Here is a 21,790-nt window from a genome sequence, read left to right as displayed (position 1 = left end):
GAAACTGTTTATAGACCATAATAATTATAGTACCCATATTATCTAATATCCCTGATACTGTTTTACCGTTTGTGTGGGAATGTAATGGGAACATAATGATAATAGGTAACAATAATATCTATAATAGTAATATGGTGTGAACAGTATCAAGTACGGTAAATATTTATGCGGGATGGCCGAAATCCAAAGTTTTATCAATTTTAAAGCCCGCCCACATAGAGATTTACAGTTTCTCTTAAACTACCATGCGCGTAACTACAGAGAATTTACCCCCTCAGCTACGATGTCGTGTTCGCTTGTTATGCACTACAGCGAGCACTACAGTCAGCGTGCATGTCATTGAAGCTGAGTGGGCAAATGCGCTATATAGGGCACTGCATTGTTTTCATTTTGTATGGGATTTCGACGTTTCTTGGCCTTGTTGTTTACAAAATTTCTGTAAGAGTAAAAGAGAAGGAGACAATTTGATGCAGTGCCCTATAGTTACACGCATGTAAACTACTAACAATACATTTCATCCCCCGCGTTCCATGTATCTTTTGTTGTTAATGTACGGAAAACTGTTGCCTTTTTGTCAAATAATATATAGCGTAATTAGTTCACCACTGGACTATCGCACGAATTTTATAGATTGCGAAAACGTCAATAAAAGTGCGCGAAGTCAGTTCGGTGTTCAGAGCACTTATTCAGCATAAATCAAAGAAGATGGCCAAAATTTGGTCTACGTGGTTCATGAACAGCCCCATATTGATATTCACACTCACGGGCTTGGACGCAACCTCCTGTCAAATTTAGGTTCATGAAAAAAAATAAGCGATCAGCTGATCCGAAACGCCTCGAACAGGCTCATTCAAATCGAACGCCACTTTTGTTTTTCAAAATTTAACCCATTTTTATAAGCTTAACATTTGAGAGCCCCTTGAAATTGAGTTTCATCGATCTTCATTTGAAAACATCAACAATCGACGAACGCGCTGAACTGAAACTTTGGTTCTTTTTTCTTTTCACGGAGCACTGTCAAACGCAATTTTTAGCTGAGGAACGAACAAAAACAATCTTCATTTATTATGGACTAAAAAGTGAAAATTTAACGAGAAATCGCGGAAAACAGAACAAATCGTTTGCAAACTTGATTGCGTACACTTTCGCGGTTTTGGCAAAGCAAGTGAAAGTGGAAATCAATACGACAACCGCCGGAATTAATATTCTGCAAAGTGCTCAATTTGTGCTCATCATCCGAAAATAGTAACAGGAGAAAAAAAAATCAACATGTCTGTGCTTTGATGTGATTGTGTAGTTATTTGAAATCGGGGAAAAATTATTTTATTTCTACTGATCGACGTAATTCCGTCCGGATTGTTTGCCTGAATCCGTTAACTTGGATTGCCAGACTCGTCGGCAGTGTGCTTTGGTTCCGATTTGGAGTTGAGAAGAACTTTCCCAAACAGAAGGGAAAGAATTCGTCGACAGACGACTCCCCGCCACAAAAATGAACTCTGCCGGAGGCTTTCGTGGGCCCAGCGGTGCCGGGAGTGGCCGGCAGGAGCCTAGCAAACGTTTCTCGATCCACGATGCTTTCGAGGAGGAAACGGACGAGGTCATCAAAGTGTACGGCTCCACTGTGATATCGACGCCCATGCGGGCCAAGGCCAGATCTCCGGATGATGTGTCCATTCGGGTGCACCACGATCAAAGGTAAGAGATGTTGTTTTACTACTAGCTTGGGAACTTGATTGTAATTAATCGATGATTTAATGGATATCGGGATCTAATTTATTTAAAAAAAAAAAATGTGTTTGATTAATTAACATTAACAGATAGCATTAAGATAGCTAGAAATAATTTATAATGATTGAGTACATCAAAGCGTTTCTACATGAAAAGGATCAAGATAAAATAGCATCTCAGTTTGGTGTGTTTTTCCAAAAACAAGAAAGCAGTTTTCTCGCTCAAATATTTTTTTTTGATTATGAAAAACGATCAGCGGGTTTCCATGGGCCAATGAAATTGGCTAACCGGCAGGGTGTCCATCCATCCGGGAAATACGGGAAAACCGGGAAAAACCCGGGAATTTGAAACCACCGGGAAAAATACGGGAAAAACACGGGAAATTGTAAAAGGCACCGGGAAAAATCTTTATGGTGTCTATCTGTACTTCATAAGTGTCAAGCAAATCTTAAATAGAATGATAGCAACTGTTGCGACGCCGCAACCTTTTTTGAACCGGTCTAAAATATGAACCCGTCTAGTCACAACATAACTGCAGCATGACAGTTCTCGTGCAGTAGTAGTGGTAGAGTGAAGGGATATGAAATCTGCGATTAGATGAATTCGGAAAAAAGGTAAATAAAAGACGAAGTGCAATTTCGCCATCGCAGAAGAATCAAAGTTGATCAAAGTTAAAGTCAGTAGTTTTGATGTGATTGATTTTATTTTGAGTTGGGTTCAATTACAGACTAATTTGAATCCGGTAAAAGCTGGTCGTGCTGTGAAAATTACTGAGACAAAAGCCGTAAGTTGAAATCTGTAAATAGAAGAAAATGTAGTTGTTATGTTAGGTGCAATTTAGTTATACTGGACATTTCTCTCTAGTCGCGCAAGCATCGGTATCTGGTGAGTCCTGCAACGAGGATATCTACCGAAAACCTACCGTGCCAGTGGATTACTTTGTAAGTAGACGGGAACAGAGAAATTATGTGTGAAATTGATAAATAATTGTACATATTTGTGATCCCAAAATAGCTCTCACACAGCGGACACCGACTAGGGTAACGGTCCCAAGCATTGTCCAACTAAGTTGTAAAATTCAGATAAGAAGTCGTGGCAGAGGAAACCACTTAATTGTGAGTAGTGTAAGATAAGTTTTTGTAAGAAAATGTTCAATAATTGCCTTTAATAAATTACAGTTTAAGCATTGCTGAAAACCAGTCGGCTGCTCTAAGAATTTCGGTTTCCCTCTCGGGAACATTCTTAAAAATTAAGTGACACCCGCGAAGTGACTTCCCCGAAGTTGTGTCAAGTGAGGAGTGAAAACCTGCAGCAAGATGGCTTCCGATGCAGAATCCACCCACGACCAAACCATCATGGACCTGACGGCGACTCCGTGCGCCATATGTGGCCCGTCTACGCGCGACGAAGTGATGGTCGGCTGTGACGGATGCGCGGAATGGTTCCACATCCGTTGCGTGGGCATCGAGGAGGGCAAACTGCCGAAGAAGTGGTACTGCCAAAGCAAGGCCTGCCAGGAGAAGGCCCAGGAGTACCGGCAGAAGCAGAAGGACGCCAAGAAGCAGACTCGCTCCCGGAAAAACGGCAACGAGTCTGACAAATCCAGCGTCAGCTCTCGCCTAGCTTCGTCTAGCGTGGAAGCGAAGGTGCGAGCGCTAGAGGAGAAGCAGAAGCGCCAGTATGAGGAGATGGAGGCGGAACTGCAGCTGCAGAAAAGGGAAAGGGAGATGCAGCGCGCGTTCGAGCAGCGAAAGGCGGAGTTGGAGCTGCAGATGCGCGCTGAAGAAGAAGAAGAACAAAGGGCATGGCGAGTGGAGATGCTCCAGAAGAAGAAGGAGCAGATTCAGCGGCTGAAGGCGAACAGAGAACCGTCCTTTGAGATGCAAATGGCGGCCATGGATGAGGAGCTAGCGGAACTTTCGAGTCAAAAGTCGAAGCCGGTGCCGAAAGTGGTCAAGGACGTTTCGCGAGCGGGTCCTTCCGGCAAAGTCAACCCAAACGTGTTGAAGCTGAGAAAGGCGAACGTGAAGAAGCGCACGCGAGACTACGAGAGCACCGACGAAGAAGACGAGGACGACGAAAACTCCGACGATTCCGATCTGTCAACCCAGAGTTCGGATTCTTCCATGGAAGCCAGGGCGAGGAAAAGTGTTCCGAGGAAGACGTGCAAGAAAGTGGTAAGTGTCAGCCAAAACGGGCTGGGGAAGCAGCAGACCGGACCGACGAAGGCCCAGCTGGCCGCGAGGATGGGATTAACTTACAAACTCCCAAAATTCTCCGGCAAACCAGCGCAGTGGCCATTGTTCTACGCGGCCTACAAAGTGTCCAACGATGTCTGCGGCTACATGAACCACGAGAACTTGATGCGACTACAGGAAGCCCTGGAAGGCGACGCTCTTGAGCTGGTGTCCGGGCAGTTGCTACTCCCCGAAACCATCCCGCAGGTCATCGAGAAGCTGCGCCGGCACTTCGGCCGCCCGGAACAACTCCTTCAATGCCTGCTGGACAAGGTGAACCGGCTGGAACCCCCGAGGCCGGACAATCTGAGAAGTTTTGTTCCATTCGGAAACACGGTGGAGCAACTCTGCGGCCATCTGGAGGCAGCGGATCTACGGCAACACCTCGTCAATCCGCTGCTGATAAAGTCGCTGGTTGCCAAGCTGCCGGATCGGGAAAAGCGTGAGTGGGTCCATTACCGGCGAGGTCGAGGGGAAACAACGTTGCGGACGCTGACGGATTTCCTGATGGACATCGTGGCAGACGCCTGCGAAGCTAACGTTGACGTGGACTTCGTGGAGTTCAATCCATCGCCGCCGTCCGAAGCAGATTCCCAATCCGAAGAGGAGGGTTCGGATGAGGCTGGACCCAACCCGCTCATGCATCCGGTCGAAAATACGGTCGGGCTGAGTGCACACATCCGGACAAACTGCACGGTATTGTTCCGGATCGTTCCGGTGCAGCTGCACTACGGTGGAAAAACGGTGTCAGTGCTGGCGTTCCTGGACGAAGGTGCTTCCGTCACGCTGGTGGAGAAAAAGCTCGCCGACCGTCTGGGCGCGGTCGGAGTACAAGAGCGATTGACCATCCAGTGGACGGGAAACACGTCGAGAGAGGAAGATTCCCGAAGAATGAGTCTTTGGGCGTCGGGAACAGGCGCTGCAGCCGGCGGCAAAATGCTGTTACACACAGTGCACACGGTGGACAAGTTGATGCTTCCACATCAAATGTTAGATTCGGAGGAGCTTGCAGCACAGTACGAGCACATGCGAGGGCTGCCCATCGAACCGTACGACGGACAGCCGCAGTTGCTGATTGGGGCAAACAACATCCACGCGTTTGCGCCGATAGAGGCAAAGGTGGGTACGCCCATGGAACCGATTGCGGTTCGAACCAAATTGGGATGGACGGTGTATGGGCCGCAGCATACAACCTCGGCGACAGCCGGTAACTATCTCGGCCACCATCGGCAGATGAACGAGGATCTGGCGCCTGAACCACTCAAGAGCAACTATGCGCTGGAAGAATCGATGGTGACAATTCCGCGAGGAACCGCAGAGAAGCAACACCGAATCACCCAACTCGTCGAGAACCGCTGCGCAACCGTATTGCTGTCGAAGGACCGAGGTCAACAAGTTACCACATTTCCTCATCCGGACAGACCCGGAATAACCACCACGAACATGGCGGTTCTGGTTCTGAAGGCAGAAAGGCGGGTTCGAAATCCGAAACGGAACGATCAACTCGCTGGGAGCTCTACGGAGCCTACAAGGGGCGAAGTCGGCGAAACCGGTGCATTTGAACCGTGGCACCCTGGGCGCTATCTGGGATGCAAGTGGGGACCAGCGTTCTCGACGAGGCACCGTGGCGAGTTCCAGCCGTACCTGTACAAGAGAAAGCGGTCGACGAGAAGGCTCGTCGCAAGTGGCGCAAAACCGGAGGATGTCAAGATCGGTCGGCGTAAGGAGAAGCGTTGTGTGATGCGTGCGCTCGATGAGGGGCGCAAGTTGTCGGGCAAGATCCTGCCAACGACACTAGCGGAAACGGCCGGCAATGGTTCGGCGATTCTTCGTGGTCGACGGGAAATCCCGGAAGTCTTGTCCCGGAAGATGGAGCTTCATCGATGCGGTAATCAAGGTCTCAGACGAATGAGCTCGACAGACCAACGTGAAGACGTAGATGATAAGGTGCAGAGACAGTACTTTGTAAAGCTTGCTACGTTAGGAGGTAATGTAAATCCGGAAATGCCGGATGTTACGGGCCGGGGTGTTGCGACGCCGCAACCTTTTTTGAACCGGTCTAAAATATGAACCCGTCTAGTCACAACATAACTGCAGCATGACAGTTCTCGTGCAGTAGTAGTGGTAGAGTGAAGGGATATGAAATCTGCGATTAGATGAATTCGGAAAAAAGTTAAATAAAAGACGAAGTGCAATTTCGCCATCGCAGAAGAATCAAAGTTGATCAAAGTTAAAGTCAGTAGTTTTGATGTGATTGATTTTATTTTGAGTTGGGTTCAATTACAGACTAATTTGAATCCGGTAAAAGCTGGTCGTGCTGTGAAAATTACTGAGACAAAAGCCGTAAGTTGAAATCTGTAAATAGAAGAAAATGTAGTTGTTATGTTAGGTGCAATTTAGTTATACTGGACATTTCTCTCTAGTCGCGCAAGCATCGGTATCTGGTGAGTCCTGCAACGAGGATATCTACCGAAAACCTACCGTGCCAGTGGATTACTTTGTAAGTAGACGGGAACAGAGAAATTATGTGTGAAATTGATAAATAATTGTACATATTTGTGATCCCAAAATAGCTCTCACACAGCGGACACCGACTAGGGTAACGGTCCCAAGCATTGTCCAACTAAGTTGTAAAATTCAGATAAGAAGTCGTGGCAGAGGAAACCACTTAATTGTGAGTAGTGTAAGATAAGTTTTTGTAAGAAAATGTTCAATAATTGCCTTTAATAAATTACAGTTTAAGCATTGCTGAAAACCAGTCGGCTGCTCTAAGAATTTCGGTTTCCCTCTCGGGAACAGCAACATTAACAGAGTTGCCGGTTGAATATGTTTTTCAGGAAGGCAGCCTCTCAGGAATTTTAGTAGTTTCTGTTGGATCTTGATAAATTCATGTAAAAGAAATCAGAATATACTTCTTAGGCGAAATTTTCTCTTTCTGCAAGATTTCACGATGGACTTTTTGAGTCTTGTTAGGAAAATCGGAATTCCTGGCGAACTCAGTAAACCTGTAGAAGTTACTTACGGCGAAGAGATTTTCATGTTTGAAAAAAAAAATATATGTCAGTTTCTGGAGGGATTCTGGTGTCATTCTTAGTGGAACTCTTCATATATATCTGCCAGATCCCTTAAATTTGATCCCTTTGGCAGAAGTCGAGGAGAAAATTATTGAAAAACAGTGATATTGTGCCTATCCGCTTCTGAACAGAATTTTGGAGGAGCTTTAGGTAAAATTCAAATAAAAGTCTGAAGAGTAAGTACAACACTGTAAATGACAGCGAATTTTAAAAAAAAACTGCTCATGAAAGACTCTCTGATGGGATCCCATAAGAAATTTCCTACAGATTTCCTTACTATAGTAGTAGAATCCACAGAAGAATCTTCTATGGAATCTGGTAAGAAATGTTTCAAAATGTTACTTCCTGGAAGCATCACTCGGATCCCCGGAAGAGTATACAATAGAATCCCTGATATGTTTACGGCAATATTAGCCAAACGAAGCATTTTAAAAAAAGTTGTAGGTATAACTTTCATGTTTTTTTTTTTGGCAGAACCCATGGAGACTTCGTAAAGGAAGAAATGTTGAATGTCCTTAAGATATTATTTAATATTGGAGAAGAACTCAAACGTTTTACTTCAAAATTCGGAGAAAATCGATGTCAAAAGATTTTGGATTCAGCAAGTAAATTGTTTAAAATGACGATGGAAGCAGAACAAAAAGTAAGATGGAGATTTTCATAAAATGTAGCAAATAATTTATACATTAGTTTCTAAAGACCAGGTTTACCAAAAATGTTTCGATATTTTTCTACCGATTTTTTTATGATATTCAACAAAAATTTCGTGAAAAAATCAGACACAGTGACATCAGTTTCAATAATATTTTCATATAGATTCCATTTCCTTGTTATAGGAAGGACCTTTTCAACTAACTCTAATCCTAAATTTCGTGTAAGAAGGGGAAATTAACACCAGTGATTGTAGAGTTAGTATTTTTTTTTAAATCATAATTAATGAAATCAGGAAATCTAGAAGATTCGTATCAAGTTATAGACCAAATTAAAACTATATTTAAAAATACACTGAGGAGCGTCCTATTACAACAACAATTTGCGTTCGTACATACTCGGGAGATTAGTCCATACCCGGGAAAAATCCGGGAATCGGAAAACTTAATTTGAATGGACACCCTGAACCGTTGTTGGGATATTTTCAGTTCATAATGTAGGGTGGGGCGGGCAAGATGGGTAAACTCATCATAACTTAGTAAACACAAATCGTTTGGTTCGTATCCTCTATTTTCAATACATTAGTTATCTATGCTAAGGTCGATAAAAAGAATGATTGTAACGTAATAGATGTACTGGAAAGTGTATCTAGAAAGACAATTTAAAAGCTGTATGGGAAAATTTAAATTTGATCGGGTTCAACCAAATTAAGGTTTATACCTCGGTTTTGCAGGTCCATTCGGGGTCCCAAAATACGATCGGTTGGCAATGACTTATGAAGTTCTCCAAATGTTATCTCACGAAACCTATTACAATACACCGTGTCCAATAAGTTCTCATACAAAATACAAATTTAGATAATATAATTTTATTTCACATCTGTGATTCATATTTTCGAAATGAATACATGTATTGAAGGGCCACATAATGCTGATTAAATGAATCATACGGATGAGAATAAAATTATTTTCTATTTGTTTTTATAAGCCTAGAAGTACACTTCCGTTTTCTGAAATCCTTGTTCTCTGGCACGCAAGAAAAATGTTCGAAAAGTTTTTCATGCTACGGTTGCTAAAAAGAGTCCATAAGGTTAAATTTTGAGTTTGTATCTCATGTATTGTACCAAATGGATATACTAAGGCCAAAACAATACAATTTTAGATGATATGGGACAAAATTGCAAGTTAGCTTAACTGAACTTGAAAATGACCGTTATATTAAACATAATCATCATGTAACGTAAATTTTGGACTAAATTTACCACAATAGGAATACAAGCATGTTTTAGAAGTGAGAAGTGTGAAAGAACAATACAAAATGCATCCATGCTTTTTTAACACAACAAATATCATTAAAACAAATAAATGGCCATTTATGTTTAATTTACTAATTATTTTGTACAAAATAAAACGGCTTCATGCTTCACCTATACAGGATCTTATATTTGTTTCTCTTCTGGTCATAGTTGCTACTAGCAATTGTGAGGACAGGAACCTAATTTGTTTCAACTTAAAACCATTACTCGTTAAAATAAGACGAAATACCAATGAAATGGCGTGCGTGCCAGCTGAAATGGACTTACGACACATAAGTGATCAGTAGAGTAGGATAAAGAACAATTAATTCCAAAACATATGCTGTATTTGATCAGTGTTAGTTGGCCTTTCAATAAACAAATTTACTTTGAAAATCCTAATTACAGATGTGAAAATAATTCAATTTGATTTTGTATGAGAACTTATTGGACACGGTGTAAATTATATACGGGAGAACAGAACATGTTATGACATTTCTTACAAATTCTTAATACTGAGACTTTGAACACAAATCACTACTCCACAGGCATATGGATTGGTCAATACTTGTAACATACATGTGATACTAGAATCACTGTACAATTGACCAATCCAAATACCTGTGGGGTAGTGATTAGTGTTAAAAATCCCCGTATTAAGAATTTTGTAAGAAGTGTCATAACATCTTCTGTTCTCCCGTATACGAATTTATTGCAATAGGTTTCGTAAGATAATTTTGAGAACTCAAATTCGTAAACATGTGAATGTTTTACCGGCGAATGAAAATAGCAACGTAAACGAAATTAATAGCAAGGCTTCTCCTTCAAATTCCTTCCCGGTCATTGGTGCAGTAATAGACATTCGTTTTTAGTTTTTTTTTCTATTGTTTTTAATTCACTTTGAAACTCCTAGAGAGATTCCTGCTGTAATTCTTTCTGGTAATCTTCGGTGGAACTCCCTATAGGAATTATCGTCTTAGAGGAGTTCCCTAGGAGTTATATAGTTCTTCTGGAGGAATTCACGGTGGATTTGCTGGAGGAATTCACGATAAATCTTTTACAACAGCAGCTGGATATTAGCAGGGTAGCCAGCGAATCGGAAAACCCGGGAATTCAGAATCACCGGGAAATATACGGGAATTCAGATTGTCACCGGGAAAATCTTGCATTTCCTGGATTAATTCCGTACTGCTCTCGCTCTATCATTTCTAATTATCTTTTTTTTTATCCTCCATGAGAATAATCTGTAGTGCCTAGCTTAATGTTGGTTTAACACAATTTGCATTGAAAATATGGCTTGCGTTATATTCCGTTGTTAATAATTTTAATATCGTTATGCACTGCCCTTTTCTGTAACAGAAACAAGGAATTGATGACAGACAAACTAAATGGAGCAAATTGGCCATTGACGTTAGGGAGCCGAATTTTAACAACAGTTAGTTACAATTACACTAAAACAAATGATTCTATTATATGAAACATGAGAGACTAACACAAAACAATGTAGCCAAAGCTTTACACTGCAATTTCAAGACCAACAATTGAAAAGGTCGCAACAACATTTTGTAAACAAACATGTTTCTACCGACTTGAGGCCTTTTGAATTCCACCCACACACCTCACCACCACTAACAGAAAGCGCAAACATCAAGCTTTCTGTTAATGGTGGTGAGATGCGTGGGTGGATACCAGAAGGCCCTAAGTCGACAGAAACGAGTTTGTTTACGCAATGTTGATGTGGCCTTTTTAATTGTTGGTCTTGATTTGTGAGTGAAAAACTGCAAAATTATGCAAAATTTAAACAAAATAAAATGTTTTAGCTTAAAGCTATCTCGATCTCAACATCAGGAATTTGCGATTGCTCAAAGGAATTCAGCAATATGCTTCATGCTAGCGAAACAGTAATCTTATAACTGTAATATCATTTCTCTCCATCACAAGTTTGAATACTTTTCATGAAAGCCTGTGTCTTTAAAATTTTAACACAAGTATCAGACATACTGTATCACTCCTAATGGAAATGATGCTTTGACGTTCAAACCAAAAACGAGAAGAAATGTGGAAGTGCTTTACAGTTGCACAAACGTATACGTAAAGTTTTTACAGAAGCCTATAATATGTTTCATTGGAATAGCAAAAAAATGCCACTAGGAGTTGGAATTCTTTTGAGATTATTTCTGAGTTTTACCCAAAAGACCCTCTTGAAATTCCTTCAAATTCAAACATATATTAGTTCCTTGGTTAGTTCTAAAATTCTAGAAAAAAAATGTTGAGATTTCTCCAGGAGTTCTTTCTAAAATTCCGGCGAGAGTTTCTTCTGCGAGGAATTTTTTTTTCTTCTGCAGGAGTTTATGCTTGTCTATGCTTTTGTTCTTGGATTCCTCCTAGAGCTTCTGCTGGGTTCCCTCCAGAATAGTCTTTGAAATTTCTTCAGGATTTCCTACGGCTATTTGTCCAAGAGTTCCTATTGGGTAATCCTCTAGGAATTCCAATGATTATATAGACGTCAAAATGTAACATCGAGTAATTTTTCCTAGGTTAATCCCAAGATTCGGTATTTTTAGAATTTCTAAAGAATAGGTTCTGTAAACACTGTAATTTTGTGTAACTTTAAAAATCCTCCACAATTTTTATTTATTTATTTATTTATTTATTTATTTATATCACCGTCTTCGACATACATTTTAATTTACAATTTTAATTTTGTTTCTTTGCCATTGACCATATTTTGCATGATTATATCATGTGAGAAGAGTGTAGATATTATAAGTCATTAAAGTTTCCATAACGAACAGTTCCTTAACCGATAGGGAATATTTTTTCCAAAACATATATTTTTTTTTAGTTTTTATGTATGTGTATTTTAACTTAGATGCTAATTCTTCACTCATTTCCCAAAACAAGTAAACATATTGAAACCAGGAAAAACTTGAAAATTCCGGGAAAAAACCGGGAAATCTAAATCTGTAATTCACTGGCCACCCTGTATTAGCGAAGAAAGGATCAGTGAAACTCTCACAGAAATTACCGGAGGAACTCCTAGAGGAATTTCCTGTGGATCTCCATGAGAAATAATGTATGGAATTGAAAAAAAATAAAGAAACTTCCAATCGAATTTGCAAGAAAGATTCCCAGTGGAATTCTTTTTCTATTCTATTCTATTCTAGTGCTTGCACAGCCAGTATTTAAAAGCATCCTGGAAATATAATAAAAATCGACTCTATGACATTTCCCCGAATGACACTTCCTCGAATTCCATTACCCCGAATGACCCATTTTCCCGAATTCCATTACCCTGAATATTGTTTTCTAAATTATAAATTTTGTAATTCCCAAAATGAAGGAAAGTGATGCTGTTTATTCTGGAAAGGACTAGCTTTTATAGAACCGAAACACTTAGTTAAAAATTAACGCTTTTTTGCAGTGAGAATATCTGAGCATATCAAGCAGCTGGGACCCTTTGAAAAAATCTCTGTCCAGTATGATTAAAAGAACAGGCAATAACCAAAAGAAGAAAAACATCTCTATTGAATAATTGGTTTCGTATCACATGGCCAAAAAAAAACTAATGTGGTGAAGTCACTCTTCTATATAACGGTATAACTTGAAAGAATAGCCTATGAATAAAAGAAGGAAAAATCTCTGATAAATATAGTAACAGTTGTGACGCCAACAAATTCCTTAAATCAATAACTAGACAGAATAGCCTTTGTTTGAAAGAAAGATACATATCTGATGATCACTTAAGCATTTAGAGTGCCAAAACGATCCTCAGTAGTATGGTCAGGAAGAAAAACATATGCTCAAAGAAGCATTTTTTTTTTGTTGATAATGTAATGAACTGCTTGGTCCACCGTAAGCGAGTCTCCAGATATGCTTGTAGATAAATCATCCGGAGTGATGAGTCATTCGGGGTAATGGATCATTCGTGGTAATGGATCATTCGGGGTAATGTCATTCGGGGTAATGGAATTCGGGGTAATAGAATTCGGGGAAATGTCCTAAAGCCAAAAAAATCTCATATTTTCTTGTCAGCATTAATATTTGCAGCATATCAGAGATGTGACACATATATTAAAACGGCCAGGCCTACTGTGCAGAGCAATGGGTTGAAAGATAATTCAAAAACTTAAAGACAAACGTCTTGAAATCCCGCTTCAGCAATACATCAAAACGTCAGACGTACAAATCTCAAGTGGCAAGCTTCAAATAACAGTGAATTTTATTATTTTTTTTGCTCACTTGTAATAAGCTTCAAATAAAAAGATCAGGTGCGCTGGTCTTGTTTACGAAGAGATTTGTGCCCTCGAAATCGTGATTAGGTGCCAAAGTCGGCCATTTTGGGATTCTAACAAGCCTGTCCTTAAGGCAGTCATGAATAACATGATTGACAAACCTTTTTGAATTGAATGATGGAAGAAATGGGGACAACCGTACCAATCGCTTCGTTTCAGGGGGATGGCGTATAAACATAAAATCGTTGGGAGTTGTGCTGCCAAGAAGGTTATTGCACACTCCGTTATAGTTGGCGTCCATTCTCCTGGGATGGGGCACTGGCATTTCTCTATGTGTCCTGGCTACAAAGCCTAGGCCTAAGCGCCATTATTCGCTCTCTGAAATGAGAAAAAAAGAAATATCTCCATGCTTCGGAATAAAATTTCCAACGGTGTCGGATATCGTTCAACAAATTGACTTGATCAGGTATTAGGGATGGCACACGGGCAATACAACTTAGGTATTCACAATTCTTCAATTAAGCGGTTCGTATATAATATTTTGGCTGATATAAACACAAGAACCAATTCACTACATTTTCATTTTCTGGTACTGGTTTTCAGTTTTGATTTTAACAAAATTTCACACTTTCAAGGGACAAATTGACGCGAGCAAATTTTTGCGTCCGTTTTGTTCCATGCAGAAAAGAGAAGATCATCTCCGGAGTCTGAAATTGATTAAAATTTCGTGCTTCTTTTCTTCTTCTTTATGGATCGACGTTTACAGTGGAACTTGGCCTACCTCTCTCTTCAACTTAGTGTTCTTAGAGCATTTCCACAGTTATTAATTGAAGGGCTTTCTTTGCCTGCCATTGTATGAATTTGTACATAGTGTGGCAAGTACAATGATACACTATGCCCAGGGAGTCAAGAAAAGTTTCCCGACTGGAACGGGAATCGAACCCGCCGTCTCCGGATTGGCGATCCATAGCTTTAACCACTAGGCTAACTGAAGACCCCAAAAATTTAATGCTGTTGGTCGTGAAATCTAGCGATTGAAATCACACTTTTTGCACGGAAAATTTCAACCGTGTTGACACGATGGAGCAAAGAATTTTGAAGGCAGGTATACCAACTCAAAAACTGATTCGCAAAAAGATTGTGTTCAACTAGAATTTCAGGGACTCAGTAAACGCTACTTATTCAATAAAACCGTAATTAGGGTACGCGATGCAAAAATGGTGGGAACATGCGTATGTTAATTAAGAAAAAAACGGTAATTCTTATTATTATGCTTTATATTTAACAGCTTGCAATTGCAAAAACATTATTGGTACGTCCACTATATTATTGCCATAGTGGTCGAAACAACAATTGATATGCTCTCAATGAAACAAAATATCAAAACAATAAGAGTAACTCATCGATGTGACGTCATTTCGACACTATTCATTAATTTTGGTTATACCTGAAAGTAATCATATAAAACTAAGTTATTGTATGCATCTTGGGATATAGTTATCTACTAACAAAATAAGAAAACAGAAATAAATGGGTTTGAGGCCTTGTAGTGATTGTTGAACCTATTTTTTCTCTATTCTCTCCCTAACCCGCTATCGCTTTCCGTTTACTGGTGTTGGTGCTTGGGTTTTATCGCTTTACATTCCGTCCTTCAAAACGCTCAGGACGCTAAAGTACACCGATGATACCACCTCCAGGGACAGTGACTCGCTAATACAAGAGTACGGCAACCTGTCGTCCAGCGATACCTACACCTACTGCTGGCGTCACCCGAAGGTTCGGGAAAACTGGCGGACCGTCCTGGCGGCGGCCACCCTTCTAGTCATCGGAACCGGCCTCATAGCGATGGGAGCGTACGCCATCGCCGAACCCCACAACGGATCCCAGGCGGCGGTGTTCTTCGTGGCCGGATTCATCTGTTTCGTGCCCGGAGCCTACCACGTGGTGTACATCTGGCTGGCTGCCCGGGGCTACCGGGGATTCGATTTCTACCATTTGCCTTTGTTCACGTAAGGACGCGCTTTTAACGGATAGGAAAAAATGCGCTCGAAATTACACACATTATAGGGACAAGTTTGCTCATGTTTCCTTCCCTGGGGAGAAGGATCAGTAGGAGGGCTTGAAACGAGATACTAGATAGAACCCGACGGTAGGTAACTCGACGTGACGAGATGTGATTAAATTGTAAGTCGTTTAGGTACCTTTTTATTTTTCTAATAATTTAATACACCGTAAGAACTACGCTGCTATATACACACACTGTCCTTTGTAAAGAAGTCACTTTTATAACAAAACATATGCTATATTTTTATTACAACCAAGACTTATAGAATTCCCTCTACTTCTAAATTAACTCGTCGAATTTTTGGCTACCTGTTCAACATATTTCCAAATATGTTGGGAAATAGTTTCCCAATGGTTACACATAGGCTACCGAACTTATAACAAAGAATTGATCCGGAAAATATTTGGCTTCTTGCAAGTTAATATCTTATGTAGAACGTAGGAGTGTTCATTTTATACCTGGAGAGCAGTGTAAATCGAAACCACACTTCATTGCATGGTTCGATCAAATGTTTATTGACCCGAACTGCACGCTCATGAAGCTCCAATACAATTTTGGCCTTATGACTAGGCAATAAACATATGGCAGATAAAAGCCAGAATAAATAAGTGTTAATTTCTTCTAGGTTTGGAATCCATTGTCAAGAGTTTTCCTGGAGTTCCTCCAGAAATTCATCCTCAGTATTCTGCAGCAATTTTTCCTAGCGATTGTTCTTGGAGATCATCGGGAAATCTTATCTTCCAGGACTTTCTTAGGTGAATCCAGTGAGTATTTTTGTAAGAGTTTTTGCTGGGATATTTTTGAGAAATTTCATAAGATTCTTCAAGGTAATCTTCACGGTTTTCTACAAAAAATCTTTTGGAATTGCTCAAGAAGTTTCTTCTGTAATACAGAGTGTCTACTACCAGGAAAACCTGGAATTATCAGGGAATTTCATTTAGCCTGGAAAATACCTGGAATTATCAGGGAATTCCGGAGTCAATCAGGGAATTTTTGGTGGAAAGAATTTTTAATGGATCACTGAAATAACTAAAACGGCCCCTATGGAATGGGTAGATAGTAGCCTTGTGTGTTTGAGGTAACTCGACTGCTGTCATAATGCTAACGTCCATATACAGTGGCGCTTTTGCTTACATGTGGTGAACACTAGAAAAGTTTGCTTCATTGATCCATTGAAACTAGTTTGAACTAGTCATATCATAATTAATTTTAATTGGCTTGTGACAGATCACAACCACGATCTTTTTGCTTGTCTAGGGATAGTAGTATTCATCTAACTACTATTACCTAGCCGTTCAACTCGAGAACGCATGGCAAGAAGATCGTCGTTGTGATTGTGTTGCTCAACAATGGCCCTCTGTTAATTTCAATGTCTGTTCCATTTCTCTTATCGTTCGCTTGCGTATCTATCCACCGTATTCTTTCATAACTTTCCTACTACTTCTTAGTAGTATTCATATCACCCAAAAAAGCCAATTAAAATTAATTATGATAAAGTCATGTGGTGATTAAACCTAGAAAATATAGTTTGAACTAGACCTATATAAATTAGAAATTCTGGTGAAGTATATAGAACCTTTGCTTGCATTTTTTGAATAAGAATCTTTCGAACCCATGGAGTTAGTTTTGATAAATCTTCGAAGGGAGTCGGCGATCTAAGCTGGGTAGAAATATCTAACAGTTCCTTAATGGCTTTATTTTGAAATAAAGCTGAAATGTTTCGAGATTTTCCTGATTACTGGTGGATGTTAGAAAATTTCTAGAAAAAAATTCCAGCCTCTTGAAAAAAACGCTGAATTTACTTATGTATTTTAAGGAAATCCTTCACTGTTTTCTAACGGAAATCATGAGAAAGTGCATTAAGACGTTCTCTGAAGTAGCAAGCGAAAATAACTAATAATTGAAATCAGAAGCTAAAAAAAATAAATCTGACAAACATTATAGACAGTACTCCAACCTTCTTAAAGAATCTAATGAAGATCCAGAAGTCCCGTAAAATATTTGATGGAAATCTTAACATATCTCTGCCAGAATATATGAATTCTGGATAATAATGTGGCTGAACCCATGATGAATTTAGCAAAAAGTTAGATTTTCTAGGAGTAGTTTTAAAAAATAGTTTAGATGTTTTCTTTTATATTTTATAAAAATAATTTTTTGAATTTAGAACACTTTTATCGGATTCTTGAACGACACATCTGTATACACTTTTCGAATATTTTTTTGGAATCAGATGCTTAAGCTTTTTGTAAGAATGCCGACAGTAAAATAACTGCAAAAAGTTCGTTACTTCATTTTGTAATTTTCTGGGAGATTTCATAAGGAGAATTGGTTGCATAATATGTTTTTACAACACATTACCATCTTATACCATCATAAATTTATACAAAATATTTGTCAAAATTTCTTGAAGACTCTCACCAACATTTCAATGAATAAAAAAAAATCTAAAAAATTTCCTATTAATTAACAAATACAGGTCGGACTCGATAATCCGGAATCGGGTTCTGAAGCTTCCCTAACATATATCTGGGGATCGGAATGTTGTATAAAGCTGAAATTTTGATATTTTGTCAATCCAACTTTGATTAGTAATCAGACAAAATTTCTGCTTGCCGGGGCCCGTAGCGTTGTGGTCACACGTTCACTTCAAAAGTGGATGGTCATGGGTTCGATCCCAGCCCCGGCACATGCAATTTTTCGTCAGTTGCTTTTCCCCCCGAAAGCGGCTGACACCTGACCCCCTTCTTAGCATATGCTCTAACGGACCCGGAAACTTGGATATCGGCTTACGACAACTCATAATGGACCCCCAATCGGACTGGAAAAGGAACAAGAGCCACACATCAACATACTCGTGCTCATCATTCTACCATGGACAGGGTAGAAAAGTGACAGCAGCGCAAAGGTAACCAGTGCGATATAGAAGAATTAAAATAGAATACATTAAGGCGCTGTACAAAGTGTTAGTGCAGCCGCCAATTGGATCCGCTCACGTAGTGCCCTAGTGGACAAAAGAGCTGTAAATTAGGTTAAGTTGTCAAAAAAATCAGCTTTGTAGAGCATTCCGTTTGCCAGGTATATGTTTGTGAATCTTCAAAACCTGACTCCGGATAATCGAGTCTGACCTGTAGTTTCAATAGAATTTTGAATTAAAATAAATTTGAAATCCTTATAATTACTTGTTTCGGAAATCCGCCGAAAATTGTTTGAGCTGCCCAGAAGTTCAACCAGAAATAATGATGCCGCCGCAAATTTCTTCTAACAAAATTCAGCAAATCCTTTGCTGCCGTGTATATAGCAAATTTGGCGGTTCCTTCAATTCTGTTTAATAACTGGACCTGAAATTATTTACCCAGACCTGGAAAAAAACTAAAAAAATCGGGGAATTTTATTTTCGTAAACGAGTAGACACCCTGTAATACCTCTAAGAAAATTTCAAGGGTTGAATCAAAATGAATACTGCTTGGTTAATTCTTAAAATTCGTTTAGAAGTATTTGCGTAGGAGTTCCTCAAGGTTAGAATTTCTTAACGAAATCTCATGGAATTCATCTAGCTAAGTAATATTGTACGATTAGAATTCATTATCTTTTGTAATATGTTGGGAAGCTTTTTTGCGATTTATGAAAGAGCTCTGACACTTCTCATGTTCCATTTTAACATCCTCCAGTAGGTTCTACTGAAACTCCCTTAGGATGTTCTCCACGATTTTCTTCTGAGATTCTTCCAAGAATTCCTTTTTTTTTATTCCAGTGTGAGTTTTTTTTTTTCAAATATAAGATAGGTAATTTTATAGGATATTAATTTTTGTCTATATGTATAATGTAATACAATTTCTTCCGAAGATCTTCCTGGCAATTTATCCATGACTTGTTCTCCAGAAGTTCTTTCTAGGAATTTCCCATGGGTTTCTTATGGAAATCCTCAAGGAGTTCTTTGTTTCTTATTGATACCTTTCAAGAGTTACTTCCTGGATGAGTTCTGTGAGTTTTTTCAGAAATGGGGTTCGATCCCAAGCTCACCAGGTCCGCTCAACAAGATTCATGAAAATCCATCGCCCAGTTCACACTACCATCACCTGGTGGAAATGTTTCACGAAACACTGCGTTGTGCAATATCGTCAACAGAAGGCGCTAGTGTGAAACGTCAAACGCAAAGAAAAACTATGCGGGCGCCTCTGCTTGTGAAAGCCACATTAACTATTAAGTTTTAAAATTAGCGTTAAAAGCGTGGTCGATGGAAATTTCACAAGTCAAGTGTTACGTCTGTTTGTCAGTGGGTGTACGATCTTTATCATATTTGTTTTAAGTTGGGACATTGTTGCGAATTGTCGCAACAAATGCAGACTACGACATTGTCATAATTGTTGTAGGGAATCGCGCCACTTGGGCGATGGCTTCTATATTCGTCTGTTTTCCCCTATAACTCAGTCTAATTTGAACCAATTGACACAACTTTTGGAATGTGGTGAGATAGGTATGGTATCTACTCGTATACAACATTTCAAGTCAATTGGTTCAAAATTCCCTTAAACTATTAAATAAAGATAGAATGATTTGGGAAAAATTTAAAATATGTTAATTGTAGCGATTCAATACAAAATAAACAATGACTTCTAAAAGGTGAAAACATCAATTTTTCAATCAGTTCGCATCGTACTCTTGTGCTGTGCGGACGTAAACTCTCTCTGCTGCAGGAAGTTTTACTACCTAAAGCAATTCAACAGTACTTCTCAGTACTACCCACAATAGCACTTTTCAGCGCTAAATTTATACCTACTGATTCCTTTTCGATCCTTGCCTGGACCCGTGCCTTCGATTATTCGTTGGACCCGTTTACGGAAGTCAAATTCCGTGAAACGGTGGTAATCCTACTTGGACACCGATTAGGGAAAAAACCTCCTGGAAGGTCGCTTCAAATTAAATCATGGTTGCATCATCGAACAAAAGGAAGGGTGAATCCTTGAATTCACCGCTTCCTTCCAAAAAAGTCGGTTTCAAAACTGTCGCTAAACGCGGCAAAGTTAGAAGGAAAGGAGAACTTTCAGCTTCTCCGCTTCCTTCTACTAAAACAATTGTTTCGGATGAAAATTTCGTTGAAATGAGTAATCCTTATGAAACGCTGAACAATTTTTCGGAACAGCAAATTGAGGATGCCTCTAGCCCAGGTACTTCAATTTCTGCTAAAAAACAACGGGTGCCGCCAATCGTGGTCAGCGTCTGTGAATTTGCTGGTTTTAGGCAGGAGATCTTGAACTCCATAAGGGGAATCAAGGTTTCCTTCCAAATTGCCAGGAAAGGAGACTGCCGCGTATTGCCGGAAACCCTGAAAGATCGGGATCTTCTTCTCAAGTACCTTACTGAGAAGAAGCATAAATTTTTCACATACGACGACAGGTCTGCACGCTTGTTCAAAGTCGTATTAAAAGGTCTCTCTAGTGACGACAAATCACCTGATGAGATCAAAACTGAACTCAACTTATTACTTGGATTCACTCCAGTCCAAGTAATAAAAATGAAAAAGAGAACTCGCTCTGAGAATCCTCGGCAGGGTATCTCTCAAGAATTTTATTTAGTTCACTTCAACAAAAGTGATCTAAATAACTTGAAATATTTGGAAAAGGCGAAGAAAATGTTTCTTGTCCAAGTGACATGGGAACATTTTCGTAAGCCTGGGGGAAATTTCCAGAACCCAACTCAGTGCCGTCAGTGCCAAGGTTGGGGGCACGGAACGAAACATTGCCACATGGATGCTAAATGCATGATTTGTGGAGGTTCTTCTCACGCCAAGGACAACTGTCCGGTAAGGGAAGATACCAGGAAGTTTAAATGTACGAATTGCGGTGGCAACCATAAGTCAAACTTTTGGGATTGCCCTATCCGCAAAAAAGTTGTCGAATCACGTGCCCGGCAGATGAATGGGAACGCTAGTCGTACCCGAAACTCTGCAGGTAGAATTTCTAACAACACAAATTCTTCCATCAACGATCGGTTGAATAATTTTCATACCGTTCGTACCTATTCGCCGGAGGTAGTTAACCACCAAACAAACCTTCGAGCGAATAATCTACCCTCCAGCAGTGGAGTGAGTAATATTTCTAATTTTGTTCAAACGAATCGAGCTACCTATGCCCATGTGGCTGCGGGTAAGCAAAATTCAAATAATTCCTATCACCAAACATCAAATTCGGAAAATGCACGTGATTCAGGCATGTCTGCTTCCGATTTTGACTTTTTATCTGAACAATTGCAACAAATGATTGATGCAATGTTCAAAACTCAAACTATGGCTGAAGCAGTCCAAGTTGGAGTTAAATTTACAAATAAAATAGTAATTGGATTACGTTTCGGTAATGGATCCAAATAAATTTTTGAACATTTTAAATTGGAATGCTCGTTCTCTAAATGGCAAAGAGGATGAGCTATTCCATTTTTTAACAGTTAATAATGTGCATATTGCAGTTATTACTGAAACTTATCTAAAACCTGGGTCTTCAATCAAACGA

At 39.8% G+C, this 21,790-nt stretch overlaps 2 protein-coding genes and 1 long non-coding RNA gene across 4 annotated transcripts in view; all 3 read left to right on the top strand.

The window, feature by feature from the left end:
* The window catches only part of LOC134288225 (uncharacterized), a 226,746-nt gene that overhangs the window by 49,936 nt on the left and 155,020 nt on the right, over positions 1 to 21,790 (top strand). The window lies entirely within an intron of this gene.
* LOC109412518 (transmembrane protein 134) lies at positions 997 to 15,515 on the top strand. 2 transcript variants are annotated; one of them, XM_062852319.1, is made up of 2 exons: positions 997 to 1,695; positions 14,917 to 15,515. In XM_062852319.1, exons 1-2 carry the CDS (start codon positions 1,490 to 1,492, stop codon positions 15,230 to 15,232), a joined length of 522 nt encoding a protein of 173 aa, XP_062708303.1. In that variant the 5' UTR covers positions 997 to 1,489; the 3' UTR covers positions 15,233 to 15,515. The 2 variants fall into 2 exon arrangements, with proteins under 2 accessions (XP_062708303.1, XP_062708302.1); XM_062852318.1 differs by having other exon boundaries at positions 999 to 1,695; positions 14,884 to 15,515.
* On the top strand, positions 2,202 to 6,764 carry LOC134288217 (uncharacterized). The gene is made up of 2 exons (XM_062852317.1): positions 2,202 to 6,639; positions 6,703 to 6,764. The coding sequence occupies exon 1, from the start codon at positions 3,045 to 3,047 to the stop codon at positions 6,033 to 6,035; it is 2,991 nt and encodes a 996-aa protein (XP_062708301.1). The 5' UTR covers positions 2,202 to 3,044; the 3' UTR covers positions 6,036 to 6,639; positions 6,703 to 6,764.

This window comes from Aedes albopictus, chromosome 2 (genome assembly GCF_035046485.1).
Source record: "Aedes albopictus strain Foshan chromosome 2, AalbF5, whole genome shotgun sequence".
Classification (NCBI taxonomy): Eukaryota; Metazoa; Arthropoda; class Insecta; order Diptera; family Culicidae; genus Aedes; species Aedes albopictus.
This window is presented reverse-complemented; position numbering and strand designations above follow the sequence as displayed.